General features: G+C 45.0%; 1 protein-coding gene across 4 annotated transcripts in view; it reads right to left on the bottom strand.

Annotated features, from left to right (window-relative positions):
- The window catches only part of sv2 (synaptic vesicle glycoprotein 2), a 69,651-nt gene extending 53,349 nt beyond the window's left edge, over nt 1-16,302 (bottom strand). For 2 of the 4 annotated variants that reach the window (XM_072553188.1, XM_072553189.1), the window contains exons 1-4: nt 16,199-16,302; nt 9,828-9,911; nt 8,778-8,939; nt 3,154-3,316 (exon numbers count right to left, since the gene is read on the bottom strand). In XM_072553188.1, coding sequence (XP_072409289.1) covers nt 3,154-3,316; nt 8,778-8,939; nt 9,828-9,911; nt 16,199-16,253 — 464 coding nt within the window. In that variant the 5' untranslated portion in view covers nt 16,254-16,302. Of the gene's footprint in view, nt 1-3,153; nt 3,317-8,777; nt 8,940-9,827; nt 9,912-14,493; nt 15,569-16,198 lie in introns of those variants that run through there. The other 2 variants (XM_072553192.1, XM_072553191.1) reach the window with 2 other exon arrangements.
- Nucleotides 16,303-16,582: the final 280 nt, after the last annotated feature.

Genomic DNA, 16,582 nt, shown 5'->3' with positions numbered 1-16,582 from the left:
GCTATCGCCATCTCAAAAACGTATGTTGTTTTGGAACATGTCGGGGGTGCTGGAAACGCAGCACAAACAGGCAAGTTTCTGGTACCAAGACTGGCTAAAATGTAGCGAAAGTTATGTCAGGTTCCAAGCGATCGATTCTGATATACCCATCCAGATGCCTTTTAAATGTTGCAATTGTACTAGCCTCCACCACTTCCTCTGGCAGCCATTCCATACACGCACCATCCTCTGCATGAAAAAGTTGCCCCTTAAGCCTCTTTTATACCTTTTCCCTATCAGCCTAAACCTCTGCCCTCTAGTTCTGGACATCCTACCCCAGGGAAAAGACCTTGTCTATTTATCCTATCCATGCCCCTCATGATTTTATAATCCTCAATGTGGTCACCCCTCAGCCTTCGACACTCCAGGAAAAACAGCCCCAGCCTATTCAACCTCTCTCTTTAGCTCAAATCCTCCAACCCTGACAACATCCTTGTAAACCTTTTATGAACCCTTTCAAGTTTCACACTTTTCAATAAGGAGGAGACCAGAATTGCATGCAATATTCCAAAACTAATGTCCTGTACAGCAGCAACATGACCTCCCAACTCCTGGACTCAATACTCTGACCAGTTAAGGAAAGCATAACAAACACCTTCTTTACTATCCTATCTACCTGCTACTCTACTTTATCAGAGCTATGAACATGCACTCCAAGGTCTCTTTGTGCAGCAACACCCCCTCAGACCTTACCATTAAGTGTATAAGTTCTGCTAAGATTTGCTTTCCCAAAATGCAGCATCTTGCATTTATCTAAATTAAACCCCATTTTTCAAGATGTCATCATCTAATTCCCTACATTCTAGATCTTCCATGTCCTTCTCCACAGTAAACAATGATGCAAAAATACTCACTTAATATATCCCCCATGTCCCACGGCTCTACATAAAGGCCTCCTTGCTGATCTTTGAGGGGCCCTATTTCTTCCTAGTTTTGTCTTTAATGTATTTGTAAAAACCCTTTGAATTTGCCTTAACTCTAATTGCCAAAACTATGTCATGTCACCTTTTTGCCCTACAATTTCCCACTTAAGTATGGTCCTACTTACTGCCTTTATACTCTAAGGATTCATTTCATCTATTTTGTCTATATCAGACATATGCTTCCTTCTTATTCTTACCAACCCCCCCCCCCCCCCCCCCCCCCCCCCCCCCCCCCCCCCCCCCCCCCCCCCTCAATTTCATCAGTCATCCAGCATTCCCTACACCTACGACCCTTTCCTTTCACCCTAACAGGAATATACTGTCTCTAGACTCTTCGTTATCTCAGTTCTGAAGGCTTCCCATTTTCTAGCTGTCCCTTTACCTGTGAACATCGCCCCCCCCCCCCCCCCTCAACTTTTGAACGTTCTTGCCTAATACTGTCAAAATTGGCTTTCTCCAATTTAGAACTTCAACCTTTAGAACTGGTCTATCCTTTTCCATCACTATTTTAAAAGTAATAGAATTATGGTCACTGGCCCCAAAGTGCTCCACCACTGACACCTCAGTCACCGCCCTACCTTATTTCCAAAGACTAGGTCACAAAATGCACCTACTCTAGTCGTACATCCACATACTGAATCAGAAAATTGTCTTGTAGACACTTAACAAATTCCTCTCCATCTAAACCCTTAACACTATGCAGTGCCAATCTTTGGTAAATTAAAATTCCCTACCATAACCACCCATTATTATTACAGATAGCTGAGATCTCCTTACAAATTTGTTTCTCAATTTCCCACTGACTATTGGGGTCTATAATAAAATCTTCGAGGAGAAAGTGAGGACTGCAGATGCTGGAGATCAGAGCTGAAAATGTGTTGCTGGAAAAGCGCAGCAGATCAGGCAGCATCCAAGGAACAGGAGAACCGACGTTTTGGGCATCAGCCCTCTCTCTTCAACTAGAGAGTCCCCTAACACAATTGATCTCTTGGATCCTGACATACCCCTCATTGCATTAAAGCCAGTCTCAAAACTAGGAACATGACTGTTTGTGCAACATTCCCCTGAGAATCCATCACTCCCTACATTTTCCAAAACAGCATACTTGTTTGAAATAGGAATAGCTACAGAAAGACTCCTGCACTATCTGGCTAACTCTCTTACCTTTCCTGGACTTAACCCATCTTTGTGACATAACCTGCAACTTTTCTCCCTTCCTGTAACTGCATCCATCACACTCCCTTGCTCTTGTAAATTCCTCACTGCCTCGAACTGTCGCTCTAACTGATCCACTCGATCAGATAGGATTTGCAACCAATGGCACTTATTGCAGATATTATCCTCAGTTACATGTAAACTCTCCCTAAACTCCCACATCCGACGAGAATACTAAGAGCCATTTTTGCCTCTCCCAATCTGCAGACCCAGAAAATAGCACAGTCTTATTCCTCTACAAAAGACTGCTCCAGGCTAACTTAACACTTATGGCTTATATTTTTAAGTTTAATCAAGAGACATATCTTAATAAAACTTACAATCAAGGAAGAACCCACTCTACTCACTACTGTTGATTTACAGCAAGGCTATTCTTAAAACTACTTACTTATCTATTTCTGTGCTGTGATCTCTCCCAAACAGGTTCCTCCAAGATCATTTGTGAATTCCACTGTTTGTTAAATTTCCCAGACACACTCCAACGTCCAGCAATACACGAATTCAACAACAAAGGCAGTAACTACGCAGGTTCACTGCTGTGTTGGAAGCAATGTGGATTTTTTTCCCTCTCTCTCCTGCACAGACCACGTGCTGCCTTTGTTTGCTCCTCCCCCTTTAAAAAAGTTCTTTTTTTTGACATTTTTTGACATTTCCAATACAATGCAATAGCATATAAAACAGTAATTGCTGCTCCTGGAATTCGAGGAAATCACTTCCATCACCTAAAATACCTCAAAACAGGAGCAGCCTGTTACAGCCAGAAAATTTTCCCATCCTCCATCTTGGATTACCCAGAATCCTTGACTTACCCAGCATCCTCCACACATTAGAGTCTACTTCCCAGCCCAGCAGTACGCTCCAGACATAACATGCAAAGGTTTGTTTTCCCCTTTTGTGGCATTTTTTACGAACTGATCCTGATGGGTGCAAGATGAAAAGCCTTGACAAAACGTGTTTTTTGTTCAAAAATACTCACCCAACTCCACTAATAAATCGCAATAGTAGGAATTGCCAATAATTTGATGCTAGGCTAGACACTGCACCAAAGATGCCATTCACTGCCAATGACAAAACAAGAATTCGTTGACGGCCTTTCAGATCTGCGAGAACTCCCCACATGTATCCCCCAACCATCATACCTGCACAAAACAGGAAGAAAGAATGCCATTTGCAAGATTAGATTTAACACATTTTTTACGGGTGAATAGACCAACCAAAAATTAATCTGCATTCATACCAGATCTCAAGTCATCCTAAAGTGCTTCACCTCCAGTGAATTAACCTTTGAAGCATAATTCAGCAACCACTTCACATTCAACAAATTTCCACAAACAACAAAGTGTCAAATGACCCTTAATTTGTCCCTTTTTCGCCTCTGGTACTAATTGAAAGAGAATTTTAAGCTGAAGGTCATGCAAACCTCATAACCTGTCAAGCTTTTCCAAATTGTGCTACAAGACGTTTGACACCCATCACTTTTAAAACCTAGTTTGAAATACTGTATAGCACCTTCAACTATGTGGCATCTCTTCACTGCCATTAGCTTGATTTATACTTTTGAGATCTGGAGGGGAAGGTGAGTTCATATTCAAAACTCATTAAGTTTTTGTCATGTACGCAGTCGTCTACCTTGTTATTTACCTAGCATTCAAATCTTGAATACACCTAAGTGGCTGCTAAACTGGTTCTTGGATGGAAAAGGAACATAGTGGAACCTCGAATATCCGAATTTCCGATTATCCGAAGGGGATCTCAAGGTCTCAAAAGAAACATTACGTCAAAGAGCTGTTTCTTCCCTGATCGAGTCTTTTGTTTACAGGTACAATGATGAAAATCAAACTCGGCTCACTGAAATGCTGCAGAGAACAGTCCTGGACAGTCCAGGCACCGTCTCAAAATGACTGACCTCTCGCCTTCTCTCTCTCCCCCCTCCCACACTTTCCCTGCAGTCCTACACAGGGGTGAACCCTAAACCCTTCTTCCCCAGATAATCTCTCCAACATTGTCCTGAACAGGGCAGAGGTGAAACCTGTCAAAAAGTTGCAGTAAAATGTTGTACATGCACTATTTGGAGACTTACCCCTCAAAGACAGTAGCAGTCTTACTGCTGCTGTCCAATCCGGCAGCCCCGGTTTGAGGGATTGAGGGGGTGACGGGGCGGCTGGTGGTGCAGGTATCGGGGGCAGACAGGGTTAGGAGGAGCAGGGTGGGGACGGATAGGATTGGGGAGCAGACAGTTTGGGGGGTACGGTGCAGGCGGACGGGTATGGGGGCTGGCAGGGGGTGGGAGCAGGGTTGGAAGTCAGGGGCTCACACGCGGTGGTTTGCTGCCTAGTCTCCTGAATGGGGAGCGGACTTCACAGAAATCTCTCAGCGCGAGGAAATCAAATAACCGAATAATCAATTATCCGAACAAAATAGTGTCCGCCCATCTCGTTCGGATAATCAAGTTTCCTCTGCATTGTGGGCAAAGCGGGTCAGAGACCTTCTTCTGCCTGGAGTTGCTTCTGTGTTACCATATTTAAAGCTGGAAGTTAGTCAAACACTTCATCTACAAAAAAAAAGTCAGATGTCACATAACACCAGGTTATAGTCCAATAGAATTATTTGAAATCACAAGCTTTCTGAGCTCTGCTCCTTCGTCAAGTAAAACTATAACCTGGTGTCGTATGACTTCTGACAGTGTCCACGCCAGTCCAACAACGGCACCCCCACATCATGGCTCCAAAATAAGTGCTTGCACCATGACAAAAAGAACCAACAAGGAAATAAAATGATGACATTTAAAACACCAAAAGCCATGAGAAATTGGAAGGTGAAAGGAAAATAAATTAATAACAAAAGCTACCAAAGCAAATACCTTAACATTACATAATTCAAAACACCAGCCTAACTAATGGAGTTCTTGTAATATCCATGTTAGACTGTTACAGCAGTTAGGCTGAAAATAAAACTAATCAACCCAACAAGGTCAGACTTTTGACTTTAAATATATAAAATAACAATATTTATGCCAGTGAGTTTGATGAGGAATGATCCATACCAAATGTTATATTTCATATTAGATGTACTCTGACTCTGTAATTGTGTTAAATTATATTTTTTCAAACAAATGTTTAACTGGTTTGAAAAGCTTCCAACACTTAGAGATCACTGCTATCTGTTGGCATAGAAGATGGAGAAAACTGACAGTAACAGGGTGACATTTTTGCCTTTAATATGCTTTATTCTGTTTTGCTGACTAATTTGCAGGGTTTGGCACTGCCTCAGATTACTTACAATGGTTTCCTGTTGTGTTCAACTGGCATTTAGATGCCCAACAGCAGAATATTTGGTGGAAATTTTGACAGAACCAGTCAGGGAATTCTAGGTCATTTGTAAACTTGCTGCACAAAAGCCCTTTACATTCCAAATAATGCAGTTTTAGGTGTTATGGTCAACTATTTGCACACTTGATTGATTTTATCAAACCTATAGCAGAGACTGTGATTTGAATATCCTAGGAAATATTAAAATGGTTCCTACAAGCAGCTCCATCAGCTACGCACAAACCAATATTGGGTTTGCAACAAGGTGGTTTTTGGAAATAACTGCCCCATTGACTTGATGGAAGGAGTTTAGATTAGAGTGGTGCAAGAAAAGCACAGCAGGTCAGGCAGCATCCAAGGAGCAGGAAAATCGCTGTTTCGGGCAAAAGCCCTTCGTCAGGAATAGAGGCAGGAAGCCTCCAGTGTGGAGAGATAAATGAAGTGGGGGGAGGAGAAGGTAGCAATGAGTACAACAGGCGAATGGGGGGTAGGGATGGAGGTGGTAGGTCAGAGAGGAGGGTGGGGCAAGGTGGCAGACCATACAGAATGACCCCACCCCCCCATCACCAAACCATCATCTCCCAGACCATACAGAACGACCCCACCCCCATCACCAAACCATCATCTTCCAGACCATACAGAACCTCATCACCTCAGGAGATCTCCCACCCATAGCTTCCAACCTCATAGTCCGGGAACCCCGCACTGCCCGGTTCTACCTCCTTCCCAAGATCCACAAGCCTGACCATCCTGGCTGACCCATTGTCTCAGCATGCTCCTGCCCCACTGAACTCATCTCTACCTACCTACACACTGTCCTATCCCCCCTCGTCCAGAAACTTCCCACATACGTTCAAGACACCACCTCCTCCAAGATTTCCGTTTCCCCGGCCCCCAACGCCTCATCTTCACCATGGATATCCAATCCCTCTACACCTCCATCTGCCATGACCAGGGCCCCCAAGCCCTCTGTTTTCTCCTCTCCAGACGTCCCCAACAGTACCCTTCCATTGACACTCTCATTCATTTGGCCGAACTGGTCCTCACCCTTAACAATTTCTCCTTTGAATCCTCGCACTTCCTCCAGACCAAAGGGGTCGCCATGGGCACACGTATGGGCCCCAGCTATGCCTGTCTCTTTGTTGGCTATGTAGAACAGTTGATCTTCCGTACCACTCCCCACCTCTTCCTCCGCTACATTGATGACTGCATTGGCGCCACCTCGTGCTCCAGCGAGGAGGTTGAGCAATTCATCAACTTCACCAACACATTCCACCCTGACCTTAAATTTACCTGGACCATCTCTGACACCTTCCTCCCCTTCCTGGACCTCTCCATCTCCATTAATGACGACCAACTTGACATTGACATTTTTTACAAACCCACCGACTCCCACAGCTACCTGGATTACACCTCTTCCCACCCTATCTCTTGCAAGAATGCCATCCCGTATTCCCAATTTCTCCGCCTCCGCCGTATCTGCTCCCAGGAGGACCAGTTCCACCACAGAACACACCAGATGGCCTCCTTCTTTAGAGACCACAATTTCCCTTCCCACGTGGTTAAAGATGCCCTCCAACGCATCTTGTCCATATCCCACACCTCCGCCCTCAGACCCCACCCCTCCAACCGTAACAAGGACAGAACGCCCCTGGTGCTCACCTTCCACCCTACAAACCTTCGCATAAACCAAATCATCCACCGACATTTCCGCCACCTCCAAAAAGACCCCACCACCAGGGATATATTTCCCTCCCCACCCCTTTCCACCCTCCGCAAAGACCGTTCCCTCCGCGACTACCTGATCAGGTCCACACCCCCCTATGACCCACACTCCCATTCTGGCACTTTCCCCTGCCACCGCAGGAACTGTAAAACCTGTGCCCACACCTCCTTCCTCACCTCTATCCAAGGCCCTAAAGGAGCCTTCCACATCCAAAGTTTTACCTGCACATCCACCAATATCATTTATTCTATCCGTTGCTCCCGATGTGGTCGCCTCTACATTGGGGAGACTGGGCGCCTCCTAGCAGAGCACTTTAGGGAACATCTCCGGGACACCCGCACCAATCAACCACACCGCCCTGTGGCCCAACATTTCAACTTCCCCTCCGACTCTGCTGAGGACATGGAGGTCCTGGGCCTCCTTCACCGCCACTCCCTCACCACCAGATGCCTGGAGGAAGAACGCCTCATCTTTTGCCTCGGAACACTTCAACCCCAGGGCATCAATGTGGACTTCAACAGTTTCCTCATTTCCCCTTCGCCCACCTCATCCTAGTTTCAAACTTCCAGTTCTGCACTGTCTCCTTGACTTGTCCGACCTGCCTAGCTCCTTTTCCACCTATCCGCTCCACCCTCTCCTCCCTGACCTATCACCTTCATCCCCTCCCCCACTCACCCATTGTACTCTATGCTACTCTCTCCCCACCCCCACCCTCCTCTAGCTTACCTCTCCACGCTTCAGGCTCACTGCCTTTATTCCTGATGAAGGGCTTTTGCCCGAAACATCGATTTCGCTGCTCGTTGGATGCTGCCTGAACTGCTGTGCTCTTCCAGCACCACTAATCCAGAATTTGGTTTCCAGCATCTGCAGTTATTGTTTTTACCAAGGTAGCAAAGAATACAGTAGGTGAATGGGGGTGGGGATGGAGGTGATAGGTCAGAGGGGAGGGTGGAGCGAATAGGTGGAAAGGAAGATTGGCCGGTAGGACAGGTCATGAGGACAGCGCTGAGCTGGAAGGTTGGAACTAAGGTAAGGTGGGGGAAGGGGAAAAGAGGAAACTGGTGAAGTCCACATTGATGCCATTGGGTTGAAGTGTTCCGAGGTGGAAGAGGCGTTCTTCTCCAGGCGTCGGGTGGTGAGTGAGCAGCGGTGGAGGCGGCCCAGGACCTGCATGTCCTCGGCAGAGTGGGAGGGGGAGTTGAAATGTTGGGCCACAGGGCGGTGGGGTTGATTGGTGCGGGTGTCCCAGAGATGTTCCCTGAAGCGCTCTGCTAAGAGGCATCCAGTCTCCCCAATGTAGAGGAGACCGCATCGGGAGCAACGGATACAATAAATGATATTGGTGGATGTGCAGGTGAAGGAGGTTGCATGATTCAGAACCACCACTGACCAGCTAAAGGTGACACAATGAGTTGTAATGGCACAGAAAAATGGTTCCCCATTCCTTTACTCAACTTCAGTCCTGAGATTAGCATCTCTAGGGCCCCTGCAGTCACCTGCTGGGACCTCAAGCAGGCATCAGCTGTTGACACAGGGGATACTCATTAGAGGCAGTGAAAGACATACCTAGGAATACACTTGCTGTAAGCCAACCCATATCTGCTGTGCTAAGGTAAAGATCACAGCGGGCAGTGGGAAGCAGGAAAGACACACACAGAATTTCAACGGCATCACTGGCATTTGCCCACCCGCAGATAACCAACAGAACTATGTGGAAAGTGCCAAAACCTGAAAAGAACACAAAGAATAAAATTAATTGTGCTAATAGCAATAAAGTGCAAACCACATGGAAAACAAAATTTTGCAATGCCTAAGGATAATTATCTCAAGCTCTCAAGAGTTCAGATGTCTACAATACAACTTGCACTGAAGAGTTTCTGAGCAACGTACTCACAACATTATTAGTGCCAGAGACCCGGGTTCAATTCCCGCCTCAGGCGACTCTGTGGGGAGTTTGCACATTCTCCCAGTGTTTGCGTGACTTTCCTCCGACAATCAAAAAATGTGCAGGTTAGGGGAATTGGCCATGCTAAATTGCCCGTAGTGTTAGGCGAAGGGGTAAATGTAGGGGAATGGGTCAAGGTGGGTTGCGCTTCGGCGTGTCGGTGTGGATTTGTTGGGCTGAAGGGCCTGTTTCCACACCGTAAGTAATCTAATCTAAACATTATCACGTGACTGCACTTGTGGTCAAGAGTCTAACTAGTGGAGTTCCTGTAATACCCATGTTAGAGTGTTACAGCAGTTAAGCTGAAAATAAAACTAATCAATCCAACAAACATTGCCTTCATTCCAGCATCATCTCAGGTTAATGTTGTGCCAGAAACGCAGCACTTCTTGCAGTGCAAGCTTCCTAGTATTGAACTGCAAGCATCAGTACCTGAGTCTCTGGAGGGGGACTCAAGCCCACAACTTTCTAGATAAAGAGAGAGTACTATCCACTGAGCTATGGCTGGTGCTATAATACACAACCATCCCACAGAGTAAGAACCCCTTTTCAGTCAGAGTACAAAACGGAACTCAAGATTCACAGTGAAAGACAGTGAACACAAAGAATGTTACAATCAAATCAATAATTATTTAATAATCACAAAAACACAAAACTACAGAAAACAACACCTGTTTCTTCGACAGCTTCTTCAAATGTCAGTGCGATTTCGTAACTATCTCTTCCAGATTTCCTTCGTTCAAAACCAGCCTCCCCTGCAAGAGAAGTTGACATTCTGGTTAACAAGCTGATTAGCGTGAAGCAGCTCTACACAGAGCAACAACAAATTTAAGGAGAGCTGTCGGAATCCTCAACTGACTGGAAATTGACTGAACGCCAAACTGTCACCACCCACAATTATTCAGATTGCAACAGAAAACCTAAATTACCATAAAGTTCCTAGTTAACCAGTAGGCAAGAGAAAATATACTAGCTAGGTTCATCAAACAAAGGAACTGCATGCAAAATAAGCAGCTTTCAAAATAACATAAAAATAAGATTCTAATTTATTTCAAAGTTAGATTTTCAGTCCACTGACAGAGGTATCAAGTGTTGGAAAGAGGATGGTAAAGATGACCTGAATTATATCAGCATAAAGCATTTGTTATGCAAGTAACCAGGAGCAAGTGACAGTGTACAACAGAACACAAAGTGGCTTTACAGGCCCAACACTCTACCCAGGAGCAGCAATACTAACGCAATTGCAATGTCATAGACCACAGAGGAGTTGGGAAGTGGGAGAGTGGAGAGAAGAGTGGAAGGGTATTACATAATTTGGGGCCTCAACAAATGAAGATTTGAAAACAAGGATGGCAATTTTAAAATTAAGAAATTGCTTGACTGGGAGCCGACTTCAGCAAGCGATCACAGTTAGTGAGAAGGGCTACAGTGCTGTGTGCAAGCTAGGGCATGGGCAGAGTTTTGGATAACCTTAAGTTTAAGGATGGCAGAATGTGGGAGGTCGGCATTGGAATAATCAAGTCGAGAGTGAATGAAAGCCTAAAGAAGAGTCCCGTCACATTTGAGCTGAGACAGGAGTAAAGCTGGATGCTGCTGCCCAAGGGGATCATATTTAATGCTAAGGTTGCAAACATCAGGGCTTAAACTCAGATTACTGCCAGGAAGAGGAATAGACTCGGGAGATAGTGAAGAGTGTTTGGAGAGGAGATCAAGAACAATACCATCCCCATATTTAACTGGAGGAAATTTCTGTTCATTCAGTACTGGATTTCAGACAAGCAATCTATTTAGCAACAGTGGAGTCAAAAGAGGAGGTGGCAATGTGGTGTCATCAGCAAATATAAAAACTAATACTGTGCCTTCAGATGATACTATTAAGGGGCAGCACATATCTGAAAATAAGATAAGGACAAGGAAAGACACTTGGGAATGGCACCATAGAGTCAGAGTACAGCATGGAAACAGACTCTTCGGTCCAACTCGTCCATGCTGACCAGATATCCTAATTTAGTCCCATTTGCCAGCACCTGGCCCATATCCCTCTATATCCTTCCTATTCATATACCCATCCAGATGCCTTTTAAATGCTGCAATTGTACCAGCCTTCGCCACGTCCTCTGGCAGCTCTTTCCATTCACACACCACCCTCTACATGAAAAAGTTGCCCCTTAGATCCTCAGAGTCAGCAGGATACGCAAATCCTTGCAAGCCGCACAGGGAATAAATATAATAGTTAAAAAAGACTTGAATTTATAAATAGATGAATAGCAAAATAAGAAAATAAAGAGATCATGTCAGGATTTTCAAATCAAATAATGAAGGTGGCGTTTGGTATGCTTTTCCCCATTGGTCAGAGTATTGAGCACAGGAGTTGGGAGGTCATATTGTGGCTGTACAGGACATTGGTCAGGCCACTTTTGGAATATTGTATGCAATTGGAAGGGTGTTGTGAGGGTTCAGCAAAGATTTACAAGCATGTAGCCAGGGTTGGAAGATTTGAACTATAGAGAGAGGCTGAATAGGCTGGGGCTGTTTTTCCCGCAGTGGAGGTTAATGAATGATCTTATAGAGGTTTATAAAATGAAGGTTATGGATACGATAAACAGACAAGGTCTTTTCTCTGGGTGGAACAATTACAGCATTTAAAAGGCATCTGGATGGGTATATGAATAGAAAGGGTTTAGAGGGATATGGGCCAAATCGGACTAGATTAAGTTAGGATATCTGGTCGGCATGGATGAGTTGGACTAAAGGGTCTGTTTCCGTGCTGTACATCTCTTTGACTTAATGCCTAGTCAGGTCTGAATGGGATTTGTGGGCAATTCTTAGCAACATACTTCCAGTAAGATGTAAAGGCCTTAGAAAGGGTTCAGATGGTACTTATGAATATGTTGCCAAGAATGAGAGATTTCTACTATGTGAGATGAAGGGAAAGACTGATCTCCGAGGAAGACAGAAAGTTAAGAGGTGACCCAATGAAATAGTACTTCTCAAACTGTTTCCTCATCTGACCCCTTTTCAGGGTTTGAAAATTATTGTGGCCTCTCAGTCAGAACTGAGAAGGGGTGGGAATGCTGAGAGAGCAAAGATTGGAGTATTGGTACTCATTATAACTCAATTGGAGCCTAAAGTAGCCATTGCTGGCTCAGATCTGGCAACCCCAAAGTATCAAAATGATGAGAGGTTTCAATGGATTAAAGACAAAAGAATATCCCCTCTGTAACTTGAGGTTATAGTTTCAAAACTTACTGCAAAAGAACTAGAGTTAGTATGAGGGGAGTTTTCTTCACTCAGATAGTTGTTAGGATTTGTAACACTGTACCTGAAGAGGTGGTGGACTCCATAAATGTTTTGAGAGAGAGTTGAACAGGATTCAGAGGACAAAGAACTTACAGGGTTTCAAACAAAAAGCTGGGATGTGGGATTGAGCACAACGTCTCTTTCAAAGAGCCGGTCAAGATTTGATGGGCTGAATGGTTTCCTTGTGTATTGCAGGACTGCACGATTCTTTACGTATCATGGGACAGGGTTTATGAACTTAATTTGATATGGGCTAAACTTTGATCCTACCGACAGGTTGGTTGATGAGATTACATGTGATAACACCGCTAATGACAGCATATGCAAAACCTAATGCCCACAACTAATTTGTCTACTCTGAATAAAGGTCACTGGATCCAAATGTTATCTCTGAGCAGCTTCCAGACCTGCTCAATTTTTCCAACAATTTCTGTTTTTGTTTCTAATTTTGCCTATATTCAGTACCTTACAATCTAGGCCCTGTATCCCTGGAAGGATTGTGAGTCCCGTGTGCTGCATTGCCTTGCTGGTGCCAGCAAAAGGACATCACAAAGAGGGTGCAATTCTTTTCTTTCTAATTTATTCATAAAATGTGGCTAGGTTAGCTAGGTCAAAGGATGTTAAGAGTCAACCACATTACCAGGAGTCTAAAGTCACATAAAGGCCAGACAAGGCGAGGACAATGGATTTCCTTCTCTGAAGGACATTAGTGAACAGACAGGCTTTTACAACAGTCAATGGTGGTCACATCATCACCACGAGAGTAGCTTTTGACTGGATTCATATTTCATCATCTGCTATGGTGGGATTTGAATCCATGACCCGAGAACATTAGCTTGAGGTTCTAGGTTACTAGCCCAGTGACATTACCACAATGATACTGATTCTCATTCTTCAAGAAAGTGGCATTGAGCCAGAGGCTGTGGAACACATTGCCCCAATGACTGAGAGAGCAGGTTTTATGGTCAACATTTCAGGAGCAAGGGAGAAAGTTAAAAAATACGGTTTCAAAGGCAGTACAGGATAATTTGTGGATTACTCCCACTGCCATGCACTGGCCAGACTAGACAAGGGGTTAATGCATGGAGGAGACAGAGCTTCAGGTTCTTGGAGTATTGGGACCAGTTATATTTGTGCAGCTTTTTAATATTAAAATCGATCAATGTCAATCTGACACAATGAGGATGCGCCACAGCCACCCCAACATCATGAATCACAGTATCTCAGTCCCTGTGACATAGTGGTAATGCCTTTTGTCCCTGACAGTTCTCTGCCTGCCTAGTCAGGCAAGCTTACATTCACACAGAAGTCACGCAAATCACAAAATACAGAACTTCCTAGTAGCCAAGTGCTTTAACCATTCAATCACTCAAACTAATTAGAAAATGGTGCAGTCAAATGGATGACATTGACTTCAGCAGGAAAAATAGGCAAGTAGACTTTTTCTTTAAAAAGGTGAATGTCTGGAAATTGTCAGCATTCAGAAGGACCTCGGTGTCCTGGTATACAAACAACATAAGTTTAACCAGCAAGTTTAGCAAGCAATTCTCAGCCTCTGACCTGATCAGAGAACCACAGTATTTATTCAGCTGTTCCAGTTCAGTTTCTGGAGAATCGTAACCCCACAGGAAGTGGATAGTAATTCAGTGATGGTAATATCCATGAATATCAAGAGGCTTTGATTCTCTCTTGTTGGATATGTTCATTGCCTGGCACTTAGTTGGCATGAATATTATTTCTCAATTGTCAGCCAAACCTGGATATTATCCAGGTCTTGTTGTATTTGGGCCATGGACCTTCAGTATCTGAGGAGTCACAACTGGTATGAAATATTGTGCAATGATCAGCAAACATCCCCACTTCTGGTCTTATGATGCAGAGAAGATCATTGATGAAGCACCAGAAGACAACTGGGCCATTACCCTGAGGAATTCATGAACTGATATCAAGGGATTGAAGTCCAACAACTATCTTCCTCTATTTAGGGTGTAGGTTTGCTCGCTGAGCTGTAGGTTTCATATCCAGACATTTCATTACCTGACTAGGTAACATCATCACTGGCGACCTCCAAGTGAAGCGAAGCTGTTGTCTCCTGTTTTCTATTTATATCTTTCTCCTGGATGGGGTTCCTGGGGTTTGTGGTGATGTCATTTCCTGTTCATTTTCTGAGGGGTTGATAGATGGCGTTTTATCCACTCACTTAATCTCTTAAAATCTGAGGGACAGGATGTACGTGTATTTGGAAAGGCAAGGACTGATTAGGGATAGTCAACATGGTTTTGAGAGTGGGAAATCATGTCTCACGAACTTGATTGAGTTTTTTGAAGAAATAACAAAGAGGATTGATGAGGGCAGAGCAGTAAATGTGATCTGTATGGACTTCAGTAAGGCATTCGACAAGGTTCCCCATAGGAGACTGATTAGCAAGGTTAGATCTCATGGACTACAGGGAGAACTAGCCATTTGGATACAGAACTGGCTCAAAGGTAAAAGACAGAGGGTGATGGTGGAGGGTTGTTTTTCAGATTGGAAGCCTGTGACCAGTGGAGTGCCACAAGGATCGGTGCTGGGCCCTCTACTTTTTGTCATTTACATAAATGATTTGGATGCAAGTATAAGAGGTACAGTCAGTAAGTTTGCAGATGACACCAAAATTGGAGGTATAGTGGACAGCGAAGAGGGTTACCTCAGATTACAACAGGATCTTGACCAGATGGGCCAATAGGCTGAGAAGTGGGAGATCGTGTCTCATTCAGATAAATGTGAGGTGATGCATTTTGGGAAAGCAAATCTTAGCAGGACTTATACACTTAATGGTAAGGTCTGAGGGAATGTTGCTGAACAAAGGGACCTTGGAGTGCAGGTTCATAGCTCCTTGAAAGTGGAGTCGCAGGTAGATAGGTTAGTGAAGGTGGCATTTGGTATGCTTTCCTTTATTGGTCAGAGTACTGAGTACAGGAGTTGGGAGGTCATGTTGTAACTGTACAGGACATTGATTAGGCGACTGTTGCAATATGGTGTGCAATTCTGGTCTCCTTCCTATCAGAAAGATGTTGTGAAACTTGAAAGGGTTCAGAAAAGATTTACAAGGATGTTGCCAGGGTTGGAGGATTTGAGCTATAGGGAGAGGCTGAACAGGCTGGGGCTGTTTTCCCTGGAGCGTCGGAGGCTGAGGGGTGACCTTATAGAGGTTTACAAAATTATGAGGGGCATGGATAGGGTAAATAGGCAAAGTCTTTTCCCTGGGGTCGGGGAGTCCAGAACTAGAGGGCATAGGTTTAGGGTGAGAGGGGAAAGATATAAAAGAGACCTAAGGGGTAACTTTTTCATACAGAGGGTGGGTACGTGTATGGAATGAGCTGCCAGAGGATGTGGTGGAGGCTGGTACAATTGCAACATTTAAGAGGCATTTGGATGGGTATATGAATAGGAAGGGTTTGGAGGGATATGGGCCGGGTGCTGGCAGGAGGGACTAGATTGGGTTGGGATATCTGGTCAGCATGGACAGGTTGGGCCGAAGGGTCTGTTTCCCTGCTGTACATCTCTATGACTCTCAACCTGTTTACAGTCTGGGGGAGGGGGGAGGGGGGAGGGGGGAGGGGGGAGGGGGGAGGGGGGAGGTGGGGGTACCCATTCTCTATTCACTCCCAATTGTCACCCCCGATGCACCGTAGCACATTGCCCCCCTCTGGAGTTCCCTTCCCGGCTGTGACCAGCCCTCCCCTCCAACTGCCGGCCTCACCTTCAACGTCCAAACCCTCCGGCCTCAGCAACGGCTCCCGATCCCTCAGCGCCATGACGCTCTCTCCGCTCTGCGCGGCTCCCCATTGGCCAGCGGGCCCTGCGTCTGACGTCACTGACTACGTAGCGGTGGGGTTGAGGATCACTCGTTGTCATGGGAACGGAACAGCCCGCCCTTCAACAACAGGAGACTCGAGTAATATCTGGGAATGGAAGAAAAAAAATCCCAGAATGAAGGAATAAAACTCCAGGGGAGAGGAAAGTACCCCAGGAGAGAGGGAGAAAACACCACAGGATGGAGGAAAATACCCCAAGAATGGAGGAATAAAACCCAAGGAGAGAGAAAAACATACCCCAGGAATGGTGGAAAAAAACCCAAGGAGAG

The sequence above is a fragment of the Chiloscyllium punctatum genome, chromosome 33 (genome assembly GCF_047496795.1).
Source record: "Chiloscyllium punctatum isolate Juve2018m chromosome 33, sChiPun1.3, whole genome shotgun sequence".
Taxonomy (NCBI): domain Eukaryota; kingdom Metazoa; phylum Chordata; class Chondrichthyes; order Orectolobiformes; family Hemiscylliidae; genus Chiloscyllium; species Chiloscyllium punctatum.
This window is presented reverse-complemented; position numbering and strand designations above follow the sequence as displayed.